Here is a 21624-nt window from a genome sequence, read left to right on the forward strand (position 1 = left end):
ACAGCGTAAATCATCATTAAAGAAAGCTAAGTTATTTCTCCTACGTGACATGCAGGTTAGGTGGATTGGCGATTCTAAATTGGCCCTAGTGTGTGCTTGGTGTGTGGGTGTGTTTGTGTGTATCCTGCGGCGGGTTGGCACCCTGCCCAGGATTGGTTCCCTGCCTTGTGCCCTGTGTTGGCTGGGATTGGCTCCAGCAGACCCCCGTGACCCTGTGTTCGGATTCAGCGGGTTGGAAAATGGATGGATGGATGGATGGATTTCTTACCGCCTTATCACTAAAAGAGGGGTATCGCCTTTTTATATTATATTTATATAGATTCAGGTTATGTAACAAGCCGCAATTACAAAAGAACTCATTCCAACAAGGGAGCTATCGCCCCCTGCTGGATACACATGCTAGTTGGCATAGTGGTTGACCCAAGGCAGTTCACTAATGGCAGCACCTGAGGGTAATTACTTAATTGAGGGTCTCACAATGCAGTTTCAGGTTTGTAGGGTCCTTACAGTCACATGCACAGAGTACAGTAAAATTCTTACCTGCATATGTTAATCAACATGTAAACACTCTGCAGTGCCATGGTTATCACAGTAAATATAACAACTTTAACAATTAACCAAATAACATAACAAAAAACAACAAGGAACTAACAATAATAAAAAAGAATACATCGTTACTAATTAGTAATAAAATCTAAACAGAACAGCTTGAACAAAACAGAGAAAACACAATACAAAAGAGAGAAAATCAAAACCTCTGGGTGAGACTCATGACAAACAACACTAACCCTTGTCAAAACACAAATAAATACCCAATTTCCAAGGTTTTAAAAAGAATGAACACTTCCAATAAGGTAAAAAATGAAATTCATTATCCATACTGAGTGTAACACACCGATCAGCTCCACACCATGGGCTACACGGTCCCACAGTCACTCATATTTAGCGATGCCAATAACGCTGGCATGTGTATCTTTGGAATGTGAGTGAAAAAATGAGTACAATCCTAAACCCAATAAATCAGTGTGGTAACCCCAGCCAGGTAGAGCTAAACTTTGCTGTCTCACAATTTCCAGCCTGAAATCTGAATATGATGGCAAATCAGCCTGGTATGAATAAACACCCCTTCCATGTCTGACATCTGCATTGCACCTCATGCTTCAGGGATAGGCCTCCAGCCTCCATGACCCATAACAAGGCTCTGAATATGGATGGATGGCTTCAGTAGTCAACTACCAAAATGAATGAAGTGCTTGAACACATATGAAGGCTGGCCATTAGATAATTCCCAACCTGCATTATGCTTTTTATTTTACAAAACTAGATCAATTCCATTTCCCGACATAAAACTATTTATATTTAAAAAAAAAAAAAAAAAGAAAAAGCCATCTGCTGCACTTCTGTAAGTACATTGTCATTGCTAGAGCGCAGGGCTGCAGGCCAGAAATATCCTAAAATTCATTCTAAAGGGAATTAGTTACATTCCATAATCTTGTTGCTTGTAATGTCAGCTTTAGAGTGAAACAAAATCCCTGCTGTGTATTTCATTAAATCTCTGCCATGTGCAGCAGTGAAAAAGATTATGTTGTGAACATTTTTAATCCCCAAACTTGGACCAGACAACAGTTTGTTGATGCCTAAACTTAATGAGCAGTGAAGTGTTTTGTAAAACAAAAGTTCAACAAAACAGCTGTGTCCATAACGTGATGAGAAAACTGAAAAATCTAACAGGATTGTGCTTCTGCAAAAAAATTAAAATACAGCAGCTGTCAGATTGCTTGACCATTAGAAACTCTCATTTCACAGCAACAGCTCAGCAAGAGGTGAATATTCTCAGTCCTGAAAACATCTTCACATTGTGTAAGCACAAATTGGATTCATGTTGTCTGTCTTTTGCATTTTGCTCAAAGTTAAAAGGCTCTGTTACAAAGTTGTCAAGTTCCCCTTAGGCCATGAAAGGAAAGCTGAAAGTCAGGCTTTCTTAACCTTTTTTTTTTTTTGGAGCAACCCTTTTGAGTGTCTTCGAGACCCATTCCTTGTTGAATGCCCGGGTGATCATTCAAGTGATGGTCTCTCTTGGAGAATCGTGACCAAGAAGTGTTTGTCCCTGTCATGGATGATCATCAGAGGTTTAATCAAGGACAATTGATGGAGCAATGACAATTGCTTAATCAATCCCCTGAAAGCCACCACGACCCATTACCATTAAATACAACAGTAACTTGCAACCCAACAGCAGCAACCCATGGCTCAAAGTTGATGTAGCATGGTACAGAGACTTTGCTTCAACTCCTTGCAGAGTCACTCTTTGTGTACAGTTCTCCATGTGGATTTTTTCCTGGTGCTCTGTTTCCATCATACATCCCAAAGGCCTGAGTGTGAGTGTAACTGCTCAGATATGAACGAGTGTTAAAAGTGTGAATGACCACACTGTCCACCTTGTTCCCACTAATACTGGGATAGAATCCAGCATCCTGTTCCATCTTAACAGATTTCAAAGGGAATGGATGAAATCAAAGAAAACAACAACCTTTCATCACATCTGGGGTACCAAATTTCAATAAGATGGCTACCCAGAGTTTTAAAAATGGGAAACCAAAATTCATTTAAAACATTTTTCTCATCCTTTACACGCCACCCATATTTTTGCTGGTATTGCAACTCGTGCACACGTCTCGTTATTTTTTGACAACAAGCTCAGAGGTCACGACGAATACTGGGAACGTGTGGCAGCCATGATGCTTGCGTGCATACATTCTTAGCGTGACTTTTAAGCCAGCCCTAAGACTATTCATAATTTGGTAGCTATGCCTACTCAGATCTAACTGCATGTTCTGGAAGAAAAGGGAAGATCTGTCATCTCATTATCACTTGGTTTTGAGTTGATTTTGATAGATCGCAAATGAAGAAGTGAACTGATATAAGGGCTTCTAAGACATATGTGGCTTCCCAATATGAGTAGTTAAGCTGATGTTCACCAGTGAGAGAGCTGCAAAGAGTTATATCAGAAGTTCCATTTTTAGTGATAGTCCTAGAAGTTCCTAGATGGCAGAAACATTGAGGGTAGCTAACAAGTCAAAGAAGGAGGCCTATCATACTGCACTGTCCTATGAGCAGCCCAATAACAAGAGCTGCCAACATTAATCAGGCAGAAGAGACAAGTGGAAAAGATAAGGAGAAAGATTACTTTGTGGGCTTCAAGTTTTTCTTGGCCCCTAAAATGAATGCAACAGAGAGCCTCAGCCAGACGGAGTTCAGCGACAAATGAAAAACGCAGTTACAGAGGAGTTTTTTTGGGGGGGAGGGTAAGATGGTAAAACCCATCCAAAAGGACAATAGTATTGAGTGATGGTCCAGGAAATGAAGACCAAAATCAAATCAGGCTAAGCTGTGGCCAAAGCAAAAGAGCCCAGACCAGGTGGACAAAGTGAAGGAAAGATCCCGACTGCCAAATGCCCTTTCTTTCAATAACTACACAAAGTTTTGTTATTTAAGATTTTTTTTATCTAAAGCTTATATGATCATTTCAGTACATGGACATCCTTTTAAATCATCAAATGTAGCATCACCAACAAAACATGAAACTGACAAAGAGTGCCCTGAAACATTTTTGAGCATAAAACAAAGCCCGAAGTGGCACTGAGAGGATATTGTGACCAAAACAATATAAAATGATAACAAAAAGAAAGATAAAAATAAGCCAAACAGTCTCTCAGTTTTTTTTAGAACTTAGCCATCTTCCAGGGGCTAGTGCTAGTGGGCTTCATTCAGTTTCTTTTCCTACTGCTGTACTATGTAAAGTTACAGCTCCAGTAATCAATAGGTTTCTAGAAGATGTGCCATTTGAAGTAGATAAACAGTGGGAACTATTGTCTGTGTCCTTGTAGTAGTAAATGGCAGGGTTAGTGCAACTAGACTAGCACAATGGGATGGTGGCACCCAGTACACTACAGAATACCTGTGCCAGAATAGGTGACTCAGCCTACAGCTGAACCTCTAAACCCAAAAGGAGAAATGTGAACTTTAATCCTGGACTTCACTCAGAAAAGAGACACCAAATTTCAGCTCCCTCTTGTACCCACTGGTGCCCCTGCACCTATGAGCCACGTGTAACCTATAAAGAAAGACTTGTGTCACCGAAATGGGTCATAAGCCGACTGTACCCTCAGAGGGGCAATGTGCTGACACTACGTAATGCAAGGGACAACATTCTTCCAGCAAGAAGTTAAAGTGATGAGTTCCAGCCTTCTTACTGTTGTGAAGACAGGCATAAAGCAAAAAACAGAAATATGTGTGGAACAGATAAACAAATGTCAGTTTTATAAGAGAGCAAAAAATATAGATTTTTGAATTGAAATAGTATATCTGTTAATGACAAGTATGTTCTGAGATTTTCCAGGTAAGGAAGAAAAACGTTTCAAGGTAACATTATGTTCAATAATCATGACACACGGAGAGAGGCAACATGTTGCATGTCGATTAGTAGGAGAGTTTCAATGTACTCTCCCACGTGACAATACTGACACTTGTCACACATGTGCGTTTAGGAGACACTTTAACGGCTGAAATAATTGTGTTTCTCAGCCGGACCAAGGCTGATGCTTTATCTTTTTTCCCTCTGCAGTCCGTCAGAAGAACACGTCTCATAGCAACATCATTTCTGCTTCCTATCGCCCAGTTTCCACCTCCATATGACATCACTTCAGCCTCCAATCTCCCAGGATCCTATACCATATGACATCACTTCCAGTTCCTGCATCCCAGAAGTACTAGGGTGTTGTACCGTGTTAGCCATTGTGAATGTAGTGAGAAGTCAAGCAGAATGACACCTTTTATTGACTAACTAAAAATATTACAATATGCAAGCTTTCGAGGCAACATTTTTCCTGAAGAAGGGGCCCGAGTTGCCTCGAAAGCTTGCACATTGTAATATTTTTAGTTAGTCAATAAAAGGTGTCATTCTGCTTGACTTCTCACTGTATCCCAGATATATATATATATATATATACCCAATCTTTTCATTCCTTTGACAGTTCCATATTGACCTTGACTGTGTAAAGATGTGTTTTCTTTTGCATTTATTTTCAAGTATACAGGGTAGAACTCCCCAAATCTTTGTGCTTTATTACACCCTATAAACTATGAACATTTGAACACTTTTTAATTGATTGCATTACAGTGGCCTTCATGATCAAAGCATCAACAGATTACAAGTTCTAATTGTTCTGACTGGAATTCTAAAACAGACCAAAAATAATGAACACCTCATCCCTCAAATGGCCTGGCCACCCTGGCTTTCTGCACAATGCTTGCCAGCCTTCAGACTTTGCTGCTGTTAATTCCATTCTATTGAGCATTGTTTCTTGACCTTCATGACCAGTGTCAATGGCTGTCAGTAAAAGAAGCCAGTGTCAGAATACCGATGGAAGTTCAGAGATTATTTAATGCCAGCTGACTTTGTAATGTCTCCGAGTGTATTAAGAACCGGTGCCAACAATTAATGGCATGAATTCCACTAAGGAAAGATTAACAACCTCTAGCCATAAAGACTTCCACTCTAAGGCCAGATGCCTCATTACAGAACCCATAGCAAACCTGTGGTGCAGTTTCACTGGTAGCCAAAATGCTCTAATATGTCTGCTTTGCAGGCTTTCTTTTGACTCTTCAGCTGGGTAAGATGTGCCCAGAAGCGTGTCTAGTAATTAAGGGAATGTGCTTCCATGGGGCTTGAGAGACACGCCAGATGTTATGATAGGTGAAAGACGAGGGTGAAAAAGAGATTGTGTATTCAAAAGAATGATTCAATTTGCATATTCCATTACTGATCATTTGCATTATAAATTAAAATTTTTGGAAGGTCCATAAAAATATACTATGACACAGCAACTAACAGATCAATGAGGTTTTACATTATTAATCACTGATTATAGTTCAATGGAAGAAAGTGGGGTGTTTAGGATACCTGTATTTACTTATTTATTAAAACATAAAAAAACAGTAGGATTATTTAAGTGACTTACTCCCCGGGTGTAGTATTGTAAGATGACTGCTTTTAAGTAACTTGTTTTGTGCAATTTTTCTTATGTGCAGAATGCATACATCGCATTTCATTCCATTTTTAAATCATTTCCTAACCTGCTTATCCAGTTCAGGCTTGAGGTTACTGGAGTACTGGACGGGGTGCCAGTCCATCAAAGGGCACACTCACACATACATAGCTACTTTCACTCATATGAGTCCAATGAACACGCACCAATCAGCCTAAAATATACGTCTTTACAGGAGGGAAAAAAACAGAGTGCCCTGAGAAAAAACGGGCACACACAGAGGAAGAAGGTGCAAACTCTACTTCGGCAGTGCCATGATTTCAGGGAGGTGTTTTAGTGCTATTGTTGTACCATCCATCCAGCCGTTGTCTAAGTCCTGTTACCCAGAACAGGGTTGTGGGGAAGCTGGCAATCATCAGGCACAAGGCAGAAACAATCGGGGAACAGGGCACCAACCCATCGCAGGGTGAACAAACATGCCAAATTCTTGGACTTTCTTTAAAAATTTTGATTGATTTTTTTTTTCATTTTTACTTCATTGTTAGGCTTATATTTTGTTGCCATTTTGTTCTTTGTGGGCACTGCCATTTTGTTTAATTTTTACAGGTGTGGAGGCCATTTTGTGCACAACAATGGATCTCCATACTCCAGTAGCAGCATACTGATAAAAACAATATTAAATTAAAGAGTGATAAAAAATGCAGGTATAACAGACAGACAATATCTTTGTATAATGTTAACGTTTACCCCCCCGGGTGGAATTGAAGAGTCGCATAGTTTGGGGGAGGAACGATCTCCTCAGTCTGTCAGTGGAGGAGGACATTGACAGCAGTCTGTCGCTGATGCTGCTCCTCTGTCTGGAGATGATACTGTTTAGTGGATGCAGTGGATTCTCCATAATTGACAGGAGCCTGCTCAGCGCCTGTCACTCTGCCACAGATGTCAAACTTTCCGGCTCCATGCCTACAATAGAGCCTGCCTTCCTCACCAGTCTGTCCAGGCGTGAGGCATCCTTCTTCTTTATGCTGCCTCCCCAGCACACCACTGCGTAGAAGAGGGCACTCACCACAACCGTCTGATAGAACATCTGCAGCATCTTACTGCAGATGTTGAAGGGCGCCAGCCTTCTAAGGAAGTATAGTCGGCTCTGTCCTCTCTTGCACAGAGCATCAGTATTGGCACTCCAGTCCAATTTATCATCCAGCTGCACTCCCAGGTATTTATAGATCTGCACCCTCTGCACACAGTCACCTCTGATGATCACAGGGTCCATGAGGGGCATGGGTCTTCTAAAATCCACCACCAGCTCCTTGGTTTTGCTGGTGTTCAGGTGTACGTGGTTTGAGTCGCACCATTTAACAAAGTCCTTGATTAGGTCCCTATACTCCTCCTCCTGCCCACTCCTGATGCAGCCCATGATAGCAGTGTCGTCAATGAACTTTTGCACGCGGCAGGACTCCAAGTTATATTGGAAGTCCAATGTATATAGGCTGAACAGGACCGGAGAAAGTACAGTCTCCTGCGGCGCTCCTGTGTTGCTGACCACAATGTCAGACCTGCAGTTCCTGAGACGCACATACTGAGGTCTGTCTGTAAGATAGTCCACGATCCATGCCACCAGGTATGAATCTACTCTCATCTCTGTCAGCTTGTCCCTAAGGAGCAGAGGTTGGATGGTGTTGAAGGCGCTAGAGAAGTCCAGAAACATAATTCTTACTGCACCACTGCCTCTGTCCAAGAGGGAGAGGGATCGGTGTAGCGTGTAGATGATGGCATCCTCCACTTCCACCTTCTCCTGGTATGCGAACTGCAGAGGGTCGAGGGCGTGGTGGACCTGTGGCCTCAGGTGGTGAAGCAGCAGCCGCTCCATGGTCTTCATCACATGTGACGTCAGAGTGACAGGCCGGAAGTCATTCAGCTCACTAGGACGTGATACCTTTGGGACTGGGGTGATGCAAGATGTTTTCCAAAGCCTCAGGACTCTCCCCTGTTCCAGGCTCAGGTTGAAGATGCGCTGTAGAGGACTCCCCAGCTCCGACGCACAGACCTTCATCAGTCGTGGTGATGCTCCATCTGGACCCGCTGCTTTGCTGGCACAAAGTCTCCTCAACTCTCTGCTTACCTGGGCTGCTGTAATTATGGGGGGGGGGGAACTCTCTCCTATGCTGGCATCAGCAGAAGGATGGGTGAAGGGTGCAGTACTCCGAGGTGATAGTGGGTTAGGGTGGTCAAACCTGTTAAACAAGTTGTTCATCAGGTTTGCTCTCTCCACATCTCTCTCGATGGTGGCACCCCGCTTCGAGCTGCAGCCAGTGATGATCTTCATCCCATCCCACACTTCCTTCATGCTGTTATTCTGCAACTTCTGCTCCAGCTTTCTCCTGTACTGCTCCTTCGCTGCCCTGAGCTGGACTCCTGCTGCACGCGCTTGAGCTCATGCTGATCACCGCCTTTAAAAGCCCTTTTCTTCTGGTTCAAAAGGCCCTTGATGTCACTTGTAATCCATGGCTTGTTGTTAGCATAGCAGCATACTGTTCTTACTGGAACTACAATGTCCATACAGAAGTTGATGTAGTCAGTAGTGCAGTCAACAACCTCCTCAATGTTCTCACTATATGATCCCTGCAGGATATCCCAGTCTGTAGTTCCAAAGTAGTCTCTCAGAACCTGCTCTGCCTCAGGGGACCACTTCCTGAATGAGCGTGTGGTTGTAGGTAGCTCCCTCACTCTTGGTTTGTAGTAAGGCTGAAGCAGAATCAGGTTATGATCTGCTTTCCCAAGCGCAGGCAGCGGGGTGGCACTACATGCGTCTTTAATGTTTGCATATAGTAGATCGATAGTCCTATTTCCCCTGGTGTAACAATCCACATACTGGGAGAAGGCAGGTAATGTTTTGTCCAGTGTCACATGGTTAAAGTCTCCAGCGATTAGCACAAGCGCCTCGGGGTGCTGCGTTTGCAGTTTAGCAACATCAGAGTGGATGATGTCACCCGCTATCTCCATGTCCGCCCGAGGAGGGATGTATACAATAACAACAATGACGTGTCCAGACTCTCTGGGCAAGTAATAGGGACGCAAACTTACGGCCAACAGTTCGATGTCCCTGCAGCAAGTGGAGATTTTTACGTTTACATGTCCAGAGTTGCACCATCTTATATTTACATAGAGAGCGAGTCCTCCTCCTTTCCGCTTTCCGCAGGTATTTGCGTCTCTGTCCGCTCTAACTGTGCTAAACCCGGGTAGCTCCATGTTAGCATCTGGAATGCTAGTTGTTAGCCACTGTCACACACGTGCAAATAGGGGGAAAGTGTGGGCGGGGTGCACTAAACCTTCTCCTGCTATCTCTACAGACCAGCCGCGGGAAAACCTATCTGAATCAAGAATGTCACTTCCGGTTCCGGCGCCCAGAAGAATGTCCCTTCCAGTTCCGGCACCCAGAAGAATCTCACTTCCGGTCCCGGCGCCCAGAAGAATGTCACTTCCAGTTCCTGCGCCCAGGCTGATGCCAGAGAAACATAATTTCCGGTCACCCTACATCACTTCCGGTTAACATACATCACTTCCTGTCTGACCACTTAAAACCGCCATCTTTTCAAACCTTCATCAGTTCTGTCTTGGACTCTGTATGATCAACAACTCCGTTGAATGAAAAAGAAAACCTTTGCAGCTAGGAATATTATACGAGTGGCTGCCCCAAACCTTTTAACGTGTGTCGAGTCTGTTCCTTTTAACACCACATTTCACAAAAGCACAACAAACTGCATTCTCTGTAGGTCCTGACATTTTTCACCAGTGCGGCCAGTTCATCGATCTTATTTGGTAGTGAGTTCACATTTCCCAGGATCACAGAAGGCACCGAAGGTTTGTAACGGCACTTTCTCGCAAGCCGCCTTGCCTTTAGCTTAGCACCGGCTCTGCTGCCACGATACTGCCTTCTTACCTTGTCAGGTAAATAGGGAACCACACCGGTGCGGGCATTTGTTCTCAGTGGTTGAAGTTGACTACCTGAATTGACGAGTCTCACTGTCTAAAAATCCATGTCCAAGTACTAAAAAAGTAGTAAAAAGTGTCCAGGGAACAAGTCCACATAAAAGAAAGTGGTAGGGGTGATCAGTTAAATAGATAAAAAGGTAGAAAGGTAAAGTCGAAAGGTAAAGGCGGCGGCGCCTGAGTCATAATACAGCCAGCATTCTTCTTCTGGCTGAAGTTGAAATTTGTGTTTTATGTCTTTGTATATTTTTGAGTCATTTATTTGTGTTAAAGTCACTTTTGCTTATTATGTTTTTGTTTTTATATATTGTAAAAAAGGGACAATAGGCAGTAAAAGGTTTGGGGTAGCCACCCTGTATATTGTGCTATCAATGAAGCAATGAGTAATCACTAGTGACTGAGTCCAATCAGAAGTGACTTGTACATTGAGAACAGGTAGGCTTTAATAAAGGGAAGACAGGAAGGGGTGTGTTTGTAGAGCCGGAACCCAAAATAATGGCAGGCTGGTCCTTCTTTGGAGGGTCTGGAGAACAGGGAAGACAGAAAGAGTTAGTACACATCTGGAGCACCGCAGGGCTGCGTGCTTAGTCCACTGCTGTTCACCCTGCTGATTCACGGCTGCACAGCCAGCCATGCACAACACCAACCACATCATCAAGTTTGCGGATGATACGACGGTGCTGGGACTGATAAGCAGGGATGATGAAACAGCATGTAGAGATGAGGTGGAACAGCTGTCTGCATTGTGTGAAGACAACAATCTATCTCTCAGTGTCGACAAGACAAAAGAGATAATCGTGGACTTCAGAAAATCACATCCTGCACACATCCCACTCAGGTTTAGATGTGGAGACTGTTAGGAGTACCAAGTTCCTCGGTGTGCACATAACTGAGGAACTTACGTGGACGCATAACACCTTATCACTAATCAAGAAAGCTCAGCAAAGACTACACTTCCTGAGGTGGCTGAAGCGAGCAAGTCTTTCCCCTTCCATCCTCACCATTCTACAGAGGCACCACTGAGAGTGTTCTGACCAGCTGCATTACTGTCTGGTATGGCAACTGCAACATATCCGACCGCAAGTGCCTGCAAAGGATAGTGACGACAGAAGAGAACATTATTGGGGTGCCTCTCCCTTCACTACAGGACATATTTTACAAACGCAGTGTCCGCAAGGCCTGCAGCATTGTGCAGGACCCCTTACACCCCTCACATGGACTTTTCACACTTCTGCCATCCAAGAGAAGATAATGCAGCATCAGAGCCAGATCTGTCAGGCTGCAGGAGAGTTTTTACCCCCAAGCTGTTAGACTCCTTAACACCATGCTGCCCCCTGGGATCTTCCACACTGCCTCAACCACCTCTAAAAACAGAACTTTTACACATGCAAGCCACTTTCCTGCAAAGACTAGTGTGCATGTAGAAAAGAACTGAAAATCTCATACTAAAGTATTTTGACACTCTTGATATCCTTCTGCTGTGAAACATTCTGACCTGTCATTGTTTATACATGTCTTACACAACTATTATCATACATTGATAATTTCTGTATTATTTATATCTATTATTTATTTTTTATTATATTACATATCTTACACATCAATATTGCTGCTACTTCTTTGTCTTGTCTTTGCACAATGTCTTGTCTTGTTTGTGTTTTAATTTTAAATTTAAAATTTAGTTCTATTTTTAATTTATTATTTGCACGTCATGTTGTTACACTGTGGATCCTGAGCTTCGCAATTTCGTCTATCTGTATACTTATATGGTTGAGATGACAATAAAGTTCACTTTGACTTTGACATCGCCACCCCGTAGAAGTACAATCACTCAATCCCTTTGACTGCCTCCCATACGCACGTGTATGACAGTATGTATGCATCAGTTACATTCCCTGTGTTTTAAAGGGTGATTCCCAAAGAGGCCACCTGCCCATAACTGAAAGGGACAGTCCTCAGCTCTATAGTGGCAGGGTCAGCCCCACAGTCCATTGCAATTCATTGAAATCTGCCAGTTTAATCTAGAAATACAGGTTAGGCTCAATTCGGTAGCATTTCCTTTAAATCACTACATGAAATTATTGTTTCACTTCATGTTACTGTATTACATGATAAATCCTGGTGAGTCTTTCAACAAGGTTATCTTCCCCTTGACGTCTCCTTTCATTAGGTGAAAAACCCTGGAAACATTGATTAATACCTGACCCACAAGACTGGCTGACACTGCATGATGCACATGGTAGCAAACCACCAATCATTGTCTCAGTGTTTGTATTTTATAGTTTAAAATTTGGTTGTACTGTAGACTATAACCTCTATTTATAACTTAAGACCTATAAGAAATAAGGTTCCAACTTATAACAGCTTTGTTTATGACCATAGCTTGTCAAATGCAGAAGTTACCTGCATAGGAAATTTGATTTATAAGGCAGCACACAAACTGTGGGAAAGGCTGGTAAGGGGATGGAGCAGTTCTCCTGGGGCCAGTAGGAGGTTCTGTTGCCTGAGGGCCATATTGGTTAACCCCCTTCTGGAAACTATGGATACCTTCTAGAAGTGAATTACCAGAGTTACCAACAAACAGTTTCTTGATGAACTGGTCAGGTAGTGAAGGAGATTGAAAAAAACCGAGACAGCAATCCTAGAGCTCTCCTGTGGCTATTGGTGTTCAGGCCCAGTAGGCTTCTGAGCCTGCTCAAGTTAATTCTTTTTGGCACCACCAAATATTGTTATTCCCTCAAGTTGTTTTGAATGAAATTTTAATAAGTAATTATTTTCTGGTTGTTATAGCAATTACCCTCTTAACTCTTTGGTAGCTGTTTTGTTTACAGTATCTGGCCTATTAGAAATTTTAGCAATCCTTCATGAGATCACTTTTAGAAGTACTCTCTGCAAGTACAGATGCTTTTAGTATGTTCATAGTTTCTTTTTTTCGTTAATATTGTTCTGCCAAAGCAGAATCATTTTTATTTCAGGATCAGAAGATGAAATAGGAACAAAACAGAGTACTCACTAGGGTCAAAACCAATAAGACAAACCAATCTTTTGCTAAGCCAGAAACACAAAATGAAAATCAAATTTTTATGAAGTCAGAACATCGAGGACTAAACTACTTAGAAGCGAACATTAAGTTTTTATTTTTTTCCAACTATGGATATCAAAATGACGCATAATATGACACCATGTTAGTATCCTCCTGAGAATTTCTGGGAGGTTGCCTTAAGAACAGTCGATGTGAAAATCACCAAGATGGCACCCACCTCTCAATATTCAAAATGGTGCCACGATAAGAAATTTAAAAACTGGACAAAATAAATGTTTGATTCCTCGACCTCAGAAACTCCATAATAGCCACCAATGAGTCCCCAAAAAACTTCAAGAAACTGTAAAAAATAAATTAATAAATAACACGAACCATAAATAATTGCTGCAAATGTAACTGTATAAAAACATGTTTTAATTTGTAGTAGCTCAGGTTTGCTTGTAAATAGCACCACCTTTAGTTGTGTTGTCAGTTTCAGTGTTACAAACAGAGTATAGCTCATATTCACGCTGTATTGATGAACATGCTAGATTTTTTGAAAGGGTTTAGAGAGCAAACAACCTTCTTTTTTCAGTTTTACTGTTTCAGTTACACTGGGTGCTAAAAGGTGAGGTAATAAATCATTATTTATTTATATGTGTGTCTAGAAGGAGCTGAAGAAGGTGAGTACTCTTCCATGAGGGCAGATTAGACACATTGTATTCCTTCCAGTTTAACTATGGCTACATCATACGTACCTTTAATTGTTCTCAACTGTTCTCTCATTTTAGTTCTCTGAAATATTTGTATTTTTGGCAAAAATTAAAAAGTTTTACGTAGTTTCCTTTAACATTTTCTGTTGAGTTTTCTCTCTTATTTTTATCTGAATGCTTGATGTGAAGCAGTGATCACTGTAGACACGGGTACAAGCTGCATTGAATGCAAATAGAGAATAATTACCGGTACTACAGTTCTATGTTCACGTGCCTACTCATTTGTAAAAAAAATTTTCGTTAAAAAACAAGTTTCAAAGAAATGTAAGCATAATGAGATCAATTAAAAGTATGACTGACATGCTGATTGGGAAATTAGTTAGAAGTAAAACCTGTAGCAACTGTCCCCTGAACTGATGTGTGGCATAGTAGTTAAAGCTTTGGACTTCAAACCCTGCGGTTGTGGGTTCAAATCCTGCCACTGACACTGTGTGACCATGAACAAGTCACTTGACCTGCTTGTGCTCCAATTGGAAAGCCAAAAGAAATGCAACCAACTGTATTATAAATGTTGTAAGTCACCCTGGAAAAAGGCATCAGCCAAATAATAAATGTAACTGAAATTTAACACCACTGCTACAGAGAAGGGAGTGTTTGGTAATGTTCAATGGTTGGTAAGTATGCAAGCTACCTTATTCTGTTAGTTTGGCACTGATTTCTCGTTTTGTTGGATCATTAAATTTCACAAATGTATAACTGAATGGGGCTCTTTTGAAAAATAAGTAAGTGTAAGTGTTTAAAATCATATTGTGCTCAGTACATAACAGATCATATATACTAATAACCTCCATCTGTGCTGAACTCTGGACATTACGGAGTTTGTTTTTAACATGGGTACTGATTTTCATTGATATTGAACAAACTAACAGTTGTTGAAACTCTATTTCTTCTCTTTTTTGTTTAGTCAATATTGCTCCTCTCTCTACTATTCCATGATGGTGGTTATAATAGAGTATCTCTGTGAAATACTTTAAAATCTGTAAACATCTGCACAAGACTACAATTGCAATGTAGTATGATTGCACTGAATGCGTTATATTGCATTTCACTTTGACGTAGAGAAGTTCAGTTTTGTTATTTACTTGTTTTTAACCTCCCAATCTAATTTAAACAGACGCTTCCATGGCTGAATGTGGACTGCGGTAATCTTACAGTCTGTGCTTGTACTGTGGCAGTTTAAATAATCACTGCTGTTCCCTAAATCCAGACAGTGCAAATGTCTTTAATTCTGACTACATCATTGCAGTTATTGCATTTCATGGGCTATGAGTAATGGAGCACATCGGCGTCTGTAACAGGCCACAGTTCAGTCCCCGTGACCCATTCTCCGTTTGTCACACTTCCAGTTTTACAGCCATCACCACTGAACCATTTGGACCTGATGACTACTGAACAATGAAAATGACATTGTGGAAATCTGAGCCATTCAACCTTTGTGAAAATTACAGGCATTAAATAATCCGTATTGTAAATTAGACTCATAATTTACACTTTGTATTTTCTTCTTTCAAGAAGAAGCCTGAGGCTATTCCAGCAGCACTGAATACAAAGCCGATATCATAAGACCTGCAACCACATTTACTAATATAAGCCAGATCGATTCAGAGTTTCTTATTGACTTTTTAAATCCTTTTGGAAAATGGAAACAAACTTGTATCCCATATGGACACACAAAGAATGAGCAAATTCTACGCAGGCAGTGACCATTTGAACTCATGCTGTTGGGGCTGTGAGACATGTACAATAACATACACTAGCCACCATTGAACCTTGAGAAGAAGACTCATTTGAACTGTACATGCTGTGCAATAATGTACACTGCTGCATAAGAAATAAGATACAGGATTGAAAGTTTCCAATATTGGTATCTCATGTACTCCATGTAGCACACATGGAGGAGCATCAAGGACATAATTTATGTTGGTATTATTTTTCATAATGTTTTCTTCTAAGGTCATGTTTTCCTCATTCTAGTTTTCTTTGTTGAATGCTACTGTATATGACACTGCCGTTATCAGCACTCGTGCATCTGTGTGTAGATAGATAGATAGATAGATAGATAGATAGATAGATAGATAGATAGATAGATAGATAGATAGATAGATAGATAGATAGATAGATAGATAGATACTTTATTAATCCCAGGGGGAAATTCACATACTCCAGCAGCAAAAAATATTAAATTAGAAAAATACACATACACATATAGTATGTGTGTGACATGGAAGTGGTATTATTCTGTGTAAAGAAAACTGTAGATGCTGTATATAAGTACTATGCTTTAAATATAAAGTGCTCCAGATTAGCCAAATACTAGGTAAGAGCTCTTTCAGTATATTCCATTTTGACTGCATTGTTTTCCTGTTTTTAATTAAAATTTTTGATATTTGGTTTTCAGATTGTGAGAACTCAATGAGTATTTACAGAAATCAAATGAATTAAGGGAATTAAGCGGGATTGCAGCAAAACACCAGAACCAACTTATCAGCAGTGGTATCTAAGCATAAAATTCTCTGGTAAATAAAAATAAGAGATAAAGCAGGAATGTCTAGTAGAAGATGCAGGATGAGAGAGTAATATCAATAAAGTGGATCTTAAATAAGAGAGCTAGAAACAAAAGACCTAAAGTAGTAGACAAAGAAAGTTTCCAAACCACATGGAACAAGTGTTCCAAAGGAGTTTAAAGAGCAATGATGGCAGTGTGGGTCACCACAGGCAAAATGTTTATAAGGTGTAAGATGCAAACAATGCACACATTTGATCTGAGTATGTTGATTGATGATTGAGGTTTTTTGGAGGATAGAGTAATCATTTTAAAATTGATATTAAAGGAAAGGCTGGTAGAATATAGAAGTTCATACTACCACATAAAGAACGTTGCTATTAAGCTGCTTCATGTAATGTGGTGTATGAAATGGCAGCTGGCTTTCATGTGGAGAAAGGGGGCAAGGAAAAACAAAACAGGTTTTCAGGAAGAGGTAAAGATAATGTAACTCCATGTGTCTTAAGGAATGACCTAAACTGAGCATAAAAGAAGAAAGGGATTAAAGTTATATTTCAATGACTGGAATGTCCAAAGCTTGGAGTTGTCAAAAATATCTTCTTCATCTTTCAGTTGCTCCTCTTAGGGGTCGCCACAGCAAATCATCTTCTTCCATATCCTCCTGTCCTCTGCATCCTGCTCTGTCACAGCCACCACCTGCATGTCTTCTCTCACCACATCCATAAACCTCCTCTTAGGCCTTCCTCTTCTCCTCTTGCCTGGCAGCTCTATCCCTAGCATCCTTCTCCCAATATACCCAGCATCTCTTCTCTGCACATGTCCAAAACAATACAATCTCGCCTCTCAATATTAAGGCTGTTAATACCAAGATACAATGTGGAAGAAAGGAGATGGATTTCCATCAGTCTGAAGGTCTTTTTGTATTGACAGTGTAGGAACCCAAGTGTTTTTCAACCAAAGGCCATGTCCTGATTGTCAAGAGTGGATTTGGACTTCACTCTCTGTGCCTATCTTCTTGCATTTTGACTGCTGCTTATTCTTTGACTTGCCTCTTGGACTACTACTATGCATGACATACACTTCATTTTTGCTTATTTACTACAAGTTATGTCTTGCCTGCTCCTCCTGGTTTGCACACTAACCATGGTTTGCACTGCTAGCCATTCTTGACAGGGCAAAGTACTCTACTGCACTCTTTAGCTCAGCTTTTCCAGTAGCTGAAGCCAGTGCAAGCTAACTGCATTTCATATGTTTGCCCTTTGTGGGAATGGCAGGTTGGTATTAGCCCGCCACTGGAAGCATTGGCGATAAGAAGACCCAAGTTGGGGAACTGAGAAGTTAGTTTTGGAGAAGTGAGTTGGGGAATGAGGGGAAGACAGTTTATAGGTCACACATTCTAAAATACAAAGATTGACATTCCATTCCAGTTATAAAGTGATGCTGTGGTTAGCATTGATCTGGGGACCTGGGTCCAATCTCGTGTGGAGATGGCCACATCTCAAAGACACAATAATTAAGTCAACAAGGGACTCTCACTTCTTCAATGGGTGGATGGTATTTTCTTAAATTAAAAAGTAGTTGCTGGGTTTAATTCAATTCAATTTTTACAGAAAAGCAGGTTGTCCAGTAAGAATCATAAGAGTCATATTGCAGCATTTCTTACCTTGTGTATATGTCAAGCAGCACTGTCATTAAAGCAAAGCATGGCATAAAAACATATAATATGATACTAGTTGATTAATGTGGCTTTATCAAGATAATCCATTTAAAATACCATTATTAATGCGACAAGCTACTTATGATAACACTTATCATGCGCTGTATCGATAAGAAGAAAAAATGTGTGAATGGCTTTTAAACCAGCATGCACAACAGGTTGACTTCTAATACTCTGCACAGTGTTCAGGTACTTACTTTAGTGTAGTAGTTTTCATAGGAATACTCCAGACTCCCAGCATAAAATTTGCACCTCCCTTCAGACAGAGGCCTTGGGTCCTGTAGGAAGAAAGAGAAGCACTATGAACGATGTTGTCACTGAAGAGTGAACTGCTGCCTGCGGCATTAATTCAAACATTTGTCAAGAGGATCTCATGAAAGCTCTGTCTATAAGGACGTTCAGAATACAATAGCTGCTGTGTCACCTGAATGCATATTTTTGTGTGCTTTAGGAAGGAATTCAGCGTTACTGTACTTGCAATATTTTTGTCCCTGTCAGGGATTAAAAGTCAAACAAGTGATTAGCACAGAGGTATTCTAACTCATTTTTATACACAGTAACTCATAAGTATATGAAATACACATAGTGAAAAAGTAAAGCCTTGGCAATCTTAATTATCTTTTGTTGACTGAACTATGCAGATGGTACGAGGAGTAATTTAAACTGCATTGACGAGATTAAATGGAAAAAAATAACAACGATATTTTGCATGTAATAATCAGAAAGGGCAGTCTTAATGCCAGTCTATGGCACTTGCGGAAAAGCACATTGGGTGGCGTGTCCAACTGCAAGTTCTGTTTTGTATCACAAAATCTTTCGATTACATTTGCATTTTGCATTGTCATCTTCTGCATTCTGAAATTTAAACTGATTACATTTCCAGTGTCCCTTGCGATATCAGATTCATCTCTGTCAGTCATGAATTGTTCTTTATTAGTTCACATGTCTGACTTGCTCCTCACCAGCAATTATGTGGGAAGTTTAAAATGATCACTCCAGTTCATAAGTACATTATTAGTATTCTGTAGATTTCTGTGTTCCCATATGTCCTATCATGATGACTGTGTTATCCGTTCAATGAGTAAAACTAAATTACTTGAAGAATCCAGTCCTCAGTTACATGGGATGAGGTGACAAGGTGATCACCTCAGGCAGCACTTTGGTAAGAGCGGCATATTCATGCAACAACATCTATACAGGGTGGGCAAAAGTAAGTTTACAGTTGTTTGTATGGAAAAAGACATGCAGCATATGATTATCACAATAGCTTTATTAACTTTATTAACTCAAATGAATGTCACAGTGGTACAGTGCACTTAGGTACAATCTCGTAAGTACTCATATTATCAATAAGATATACTGTATGTAAATCTACCATCCCCTACATATAAATGTTTAGCATTATGAAATAAGAACACAAAAACAGAGAGTTAAGCATAAAATTTGAGAACTACATACATATTAATTTCCTTTTTTTTATATACTACCTACCTTTAAAAATTGAAAATATTTTCATTATAAATCATCTTACATTTTGCTTAACACAACTTGCATAGTCTCACTACAATGCAAGCTTCCAAAAACCAAAACAGCGCATGTGTGCATTTCAAAGCTACAGGTTACTACTTGATATTGACCTTCATTTTCACATATCATCATACAGTTAGGTCCATAAATATTTGGACAGAGACAATTTTTTTCTAATTTTGGTTCTGAACATTACAACAGTGAATTTTAAATGAAACAACTCAGATGCAGTTGAAGTGCAGACTTTCAGCTTTAATTCAGTGGGGTGAACAAAACGATTGCATAAAAATGTGAGGCAACTAAAGCATTTTTTTAACACAATCCCTTCATTTCAGGGGCTCAAAAGTAATTGGACAAATTAAATAACTGGAAATAAAATGTTCATTTCTAATACTTGGTTGAGAACCCTTTGCTGGCAATGACAGCCTGAAGTCTTGAACTCCTGGACATCACCAGATACTGGGTTTCCTCCTTTTTAATGCTCTACCAGGCCTTTACTACAGCGGCTTTCAGTTGCCGTTTGTTTGTGGGCCTTTCTGTCTGAAGTTTAGTCTTCAACAAGTGAAATGCATGCTCAATTGGGTTAAGATCAGGTGACTGACTTGGCCATTCAAGAATTAGTAAACTCCTGGGTTGCTTTGGCTGTATGTTTTGGGTCATTGTCCATCTGTATCATGAAATGCCGCCCAATCAATTTGACTGCATTTAGCTGGATTTGAGCAGACAGTATGTCTCTGAACACCTCAGAATTCATTCGGCTGCTTCTGTCCTGTGTCACATCATCAATAAACACTAGTGTCCCAGTGCCACTAGCAGCCATGCACGCCCAAGCCATCACACTGCCTCCACCGTGTTTTACAGATGATGTGGTATGCTTTGGATAATGAGCTGATCCACCCCTTCTCCATACTTTTTTCTTGCCATCATTCTGGTAGAGGTTGATCTTGGTTTCATCTGTCCAAAGAATGTTTTTCCAGAACTGTGCTGGCTTTTTTCGATGTTCTTTAGCAAACTCCAATCTAGCCTTTCTATTCTTGAGTCTTATGAGTGGCTTGCACCTTGCAGTGCACCCTCTGTATTTACTTTCATGCAGTCTTCTCTTTATGGTAGACTTGGATATGGATACGCCTACCCCCTGGAGAGTGCTGTTCACTTGGTTGGCTGTTGTGAAGGGGTTTCTCTTCACCATGGAAATGATTCTGCGATCATCTACCACTGTTGTCTTCCGTGGACGTCCAGGTGTTTTTGCGTTGCTGAGTTCACCAGTGCTTGCTTTCTTTCTCAGGATGTGCCAAACTGTAGATTTTGCCACTCGTAATATTGTAGCAATTTCTCGGATGGGTTTTTTCGGTTTTTGCAGCTAAGGATGGCTTCTTTCACCTGAATGGAGAGCTCCTTTGACCGCATGTTGTCTTTTCCCAGCAAAATCTTCCACATGCAAGCACCACACCTCAAATTAACTCCAGGCCTTTTATCTGCTTAATTGATAATGACATAATGACGGACTTGCCCACACCTGCCCATGAAATAGCCTCTGAGTCAATTGTCCAATTACTTTTGAGCCCCTGAAATGAAGGGATTGTGTTAAAAAAATGCTTTAATTGCCTAACATTTTTATGCAGTTGTTTTGTTCACCCCACTGAATTAAAGCTGAAAGTCTGCACTTCAACTGCATCTGAGTTGTTTCATTTAAAATTCATCGTGCTAATGTACAGAACCAAAATTAGAAAAAAGTTGTCTCTGTCCAAATATTTATGGGCCTAACTGTATATCGTAGGATGTATTTACTGGTGATGTCATTTTTTAAACTGTGGTTAATTTCTGGAATGTCACTAAGGTGTCACTCACTTGTACAATGTCTATTAAATATTTGCACTGTACAAGTTTAGTTAAAAATGGCAGGCAGGCTCCTTATAACTTGCAGGACAGTCAGAAACTGCCAAGGCATTTAGAGAAACAGGCAGGATGAGAGAAACAGTCAGTTCCTTTCACGTTCAATTTCAAAATCTGAAAATAAAAACAATGGTTTTGTCAAACAAAAGCAA

At 40.5% G+C, this 21624-nt stretch overlaps 1 protein-coding gene across 1 annotated transcript in view; it reads right to left on the bottom strand.

Annotated features, from left to right (window-relative positions):
- LOC114651178 (transmembrane protein 255B) overlaps nt 1–21624 on the bottom strand; it is a 177717-nt gene that overhangs the window by 37494 nt on the left and 118599 nt on the right. Inside the window, exon 5 of the mRNA XM_051926233.1 lies at nt 18250–18330. Within this exon, the coding sequence (XP_051782193.1) occupies nt 18250–18330 (81 nt within the window). The remainder of the gene's footprint in view (nt 1–18249; nt 18331–21624) is intronic.

Source organism: Erpetoichthys calabaricus, chromosome 4 (assembly GCF_900747795.2).
Source record: "Erpetoichthys calabaricus chromosome 4, fErpCal1.3, whole genome shotgun sequence".
NCBI lineage: Eukaryota > Metazoa > Chordata > Cladistia > Polypteriformes > Polypteridae > Erpetoichthys > Erpetoichthys calabaricus.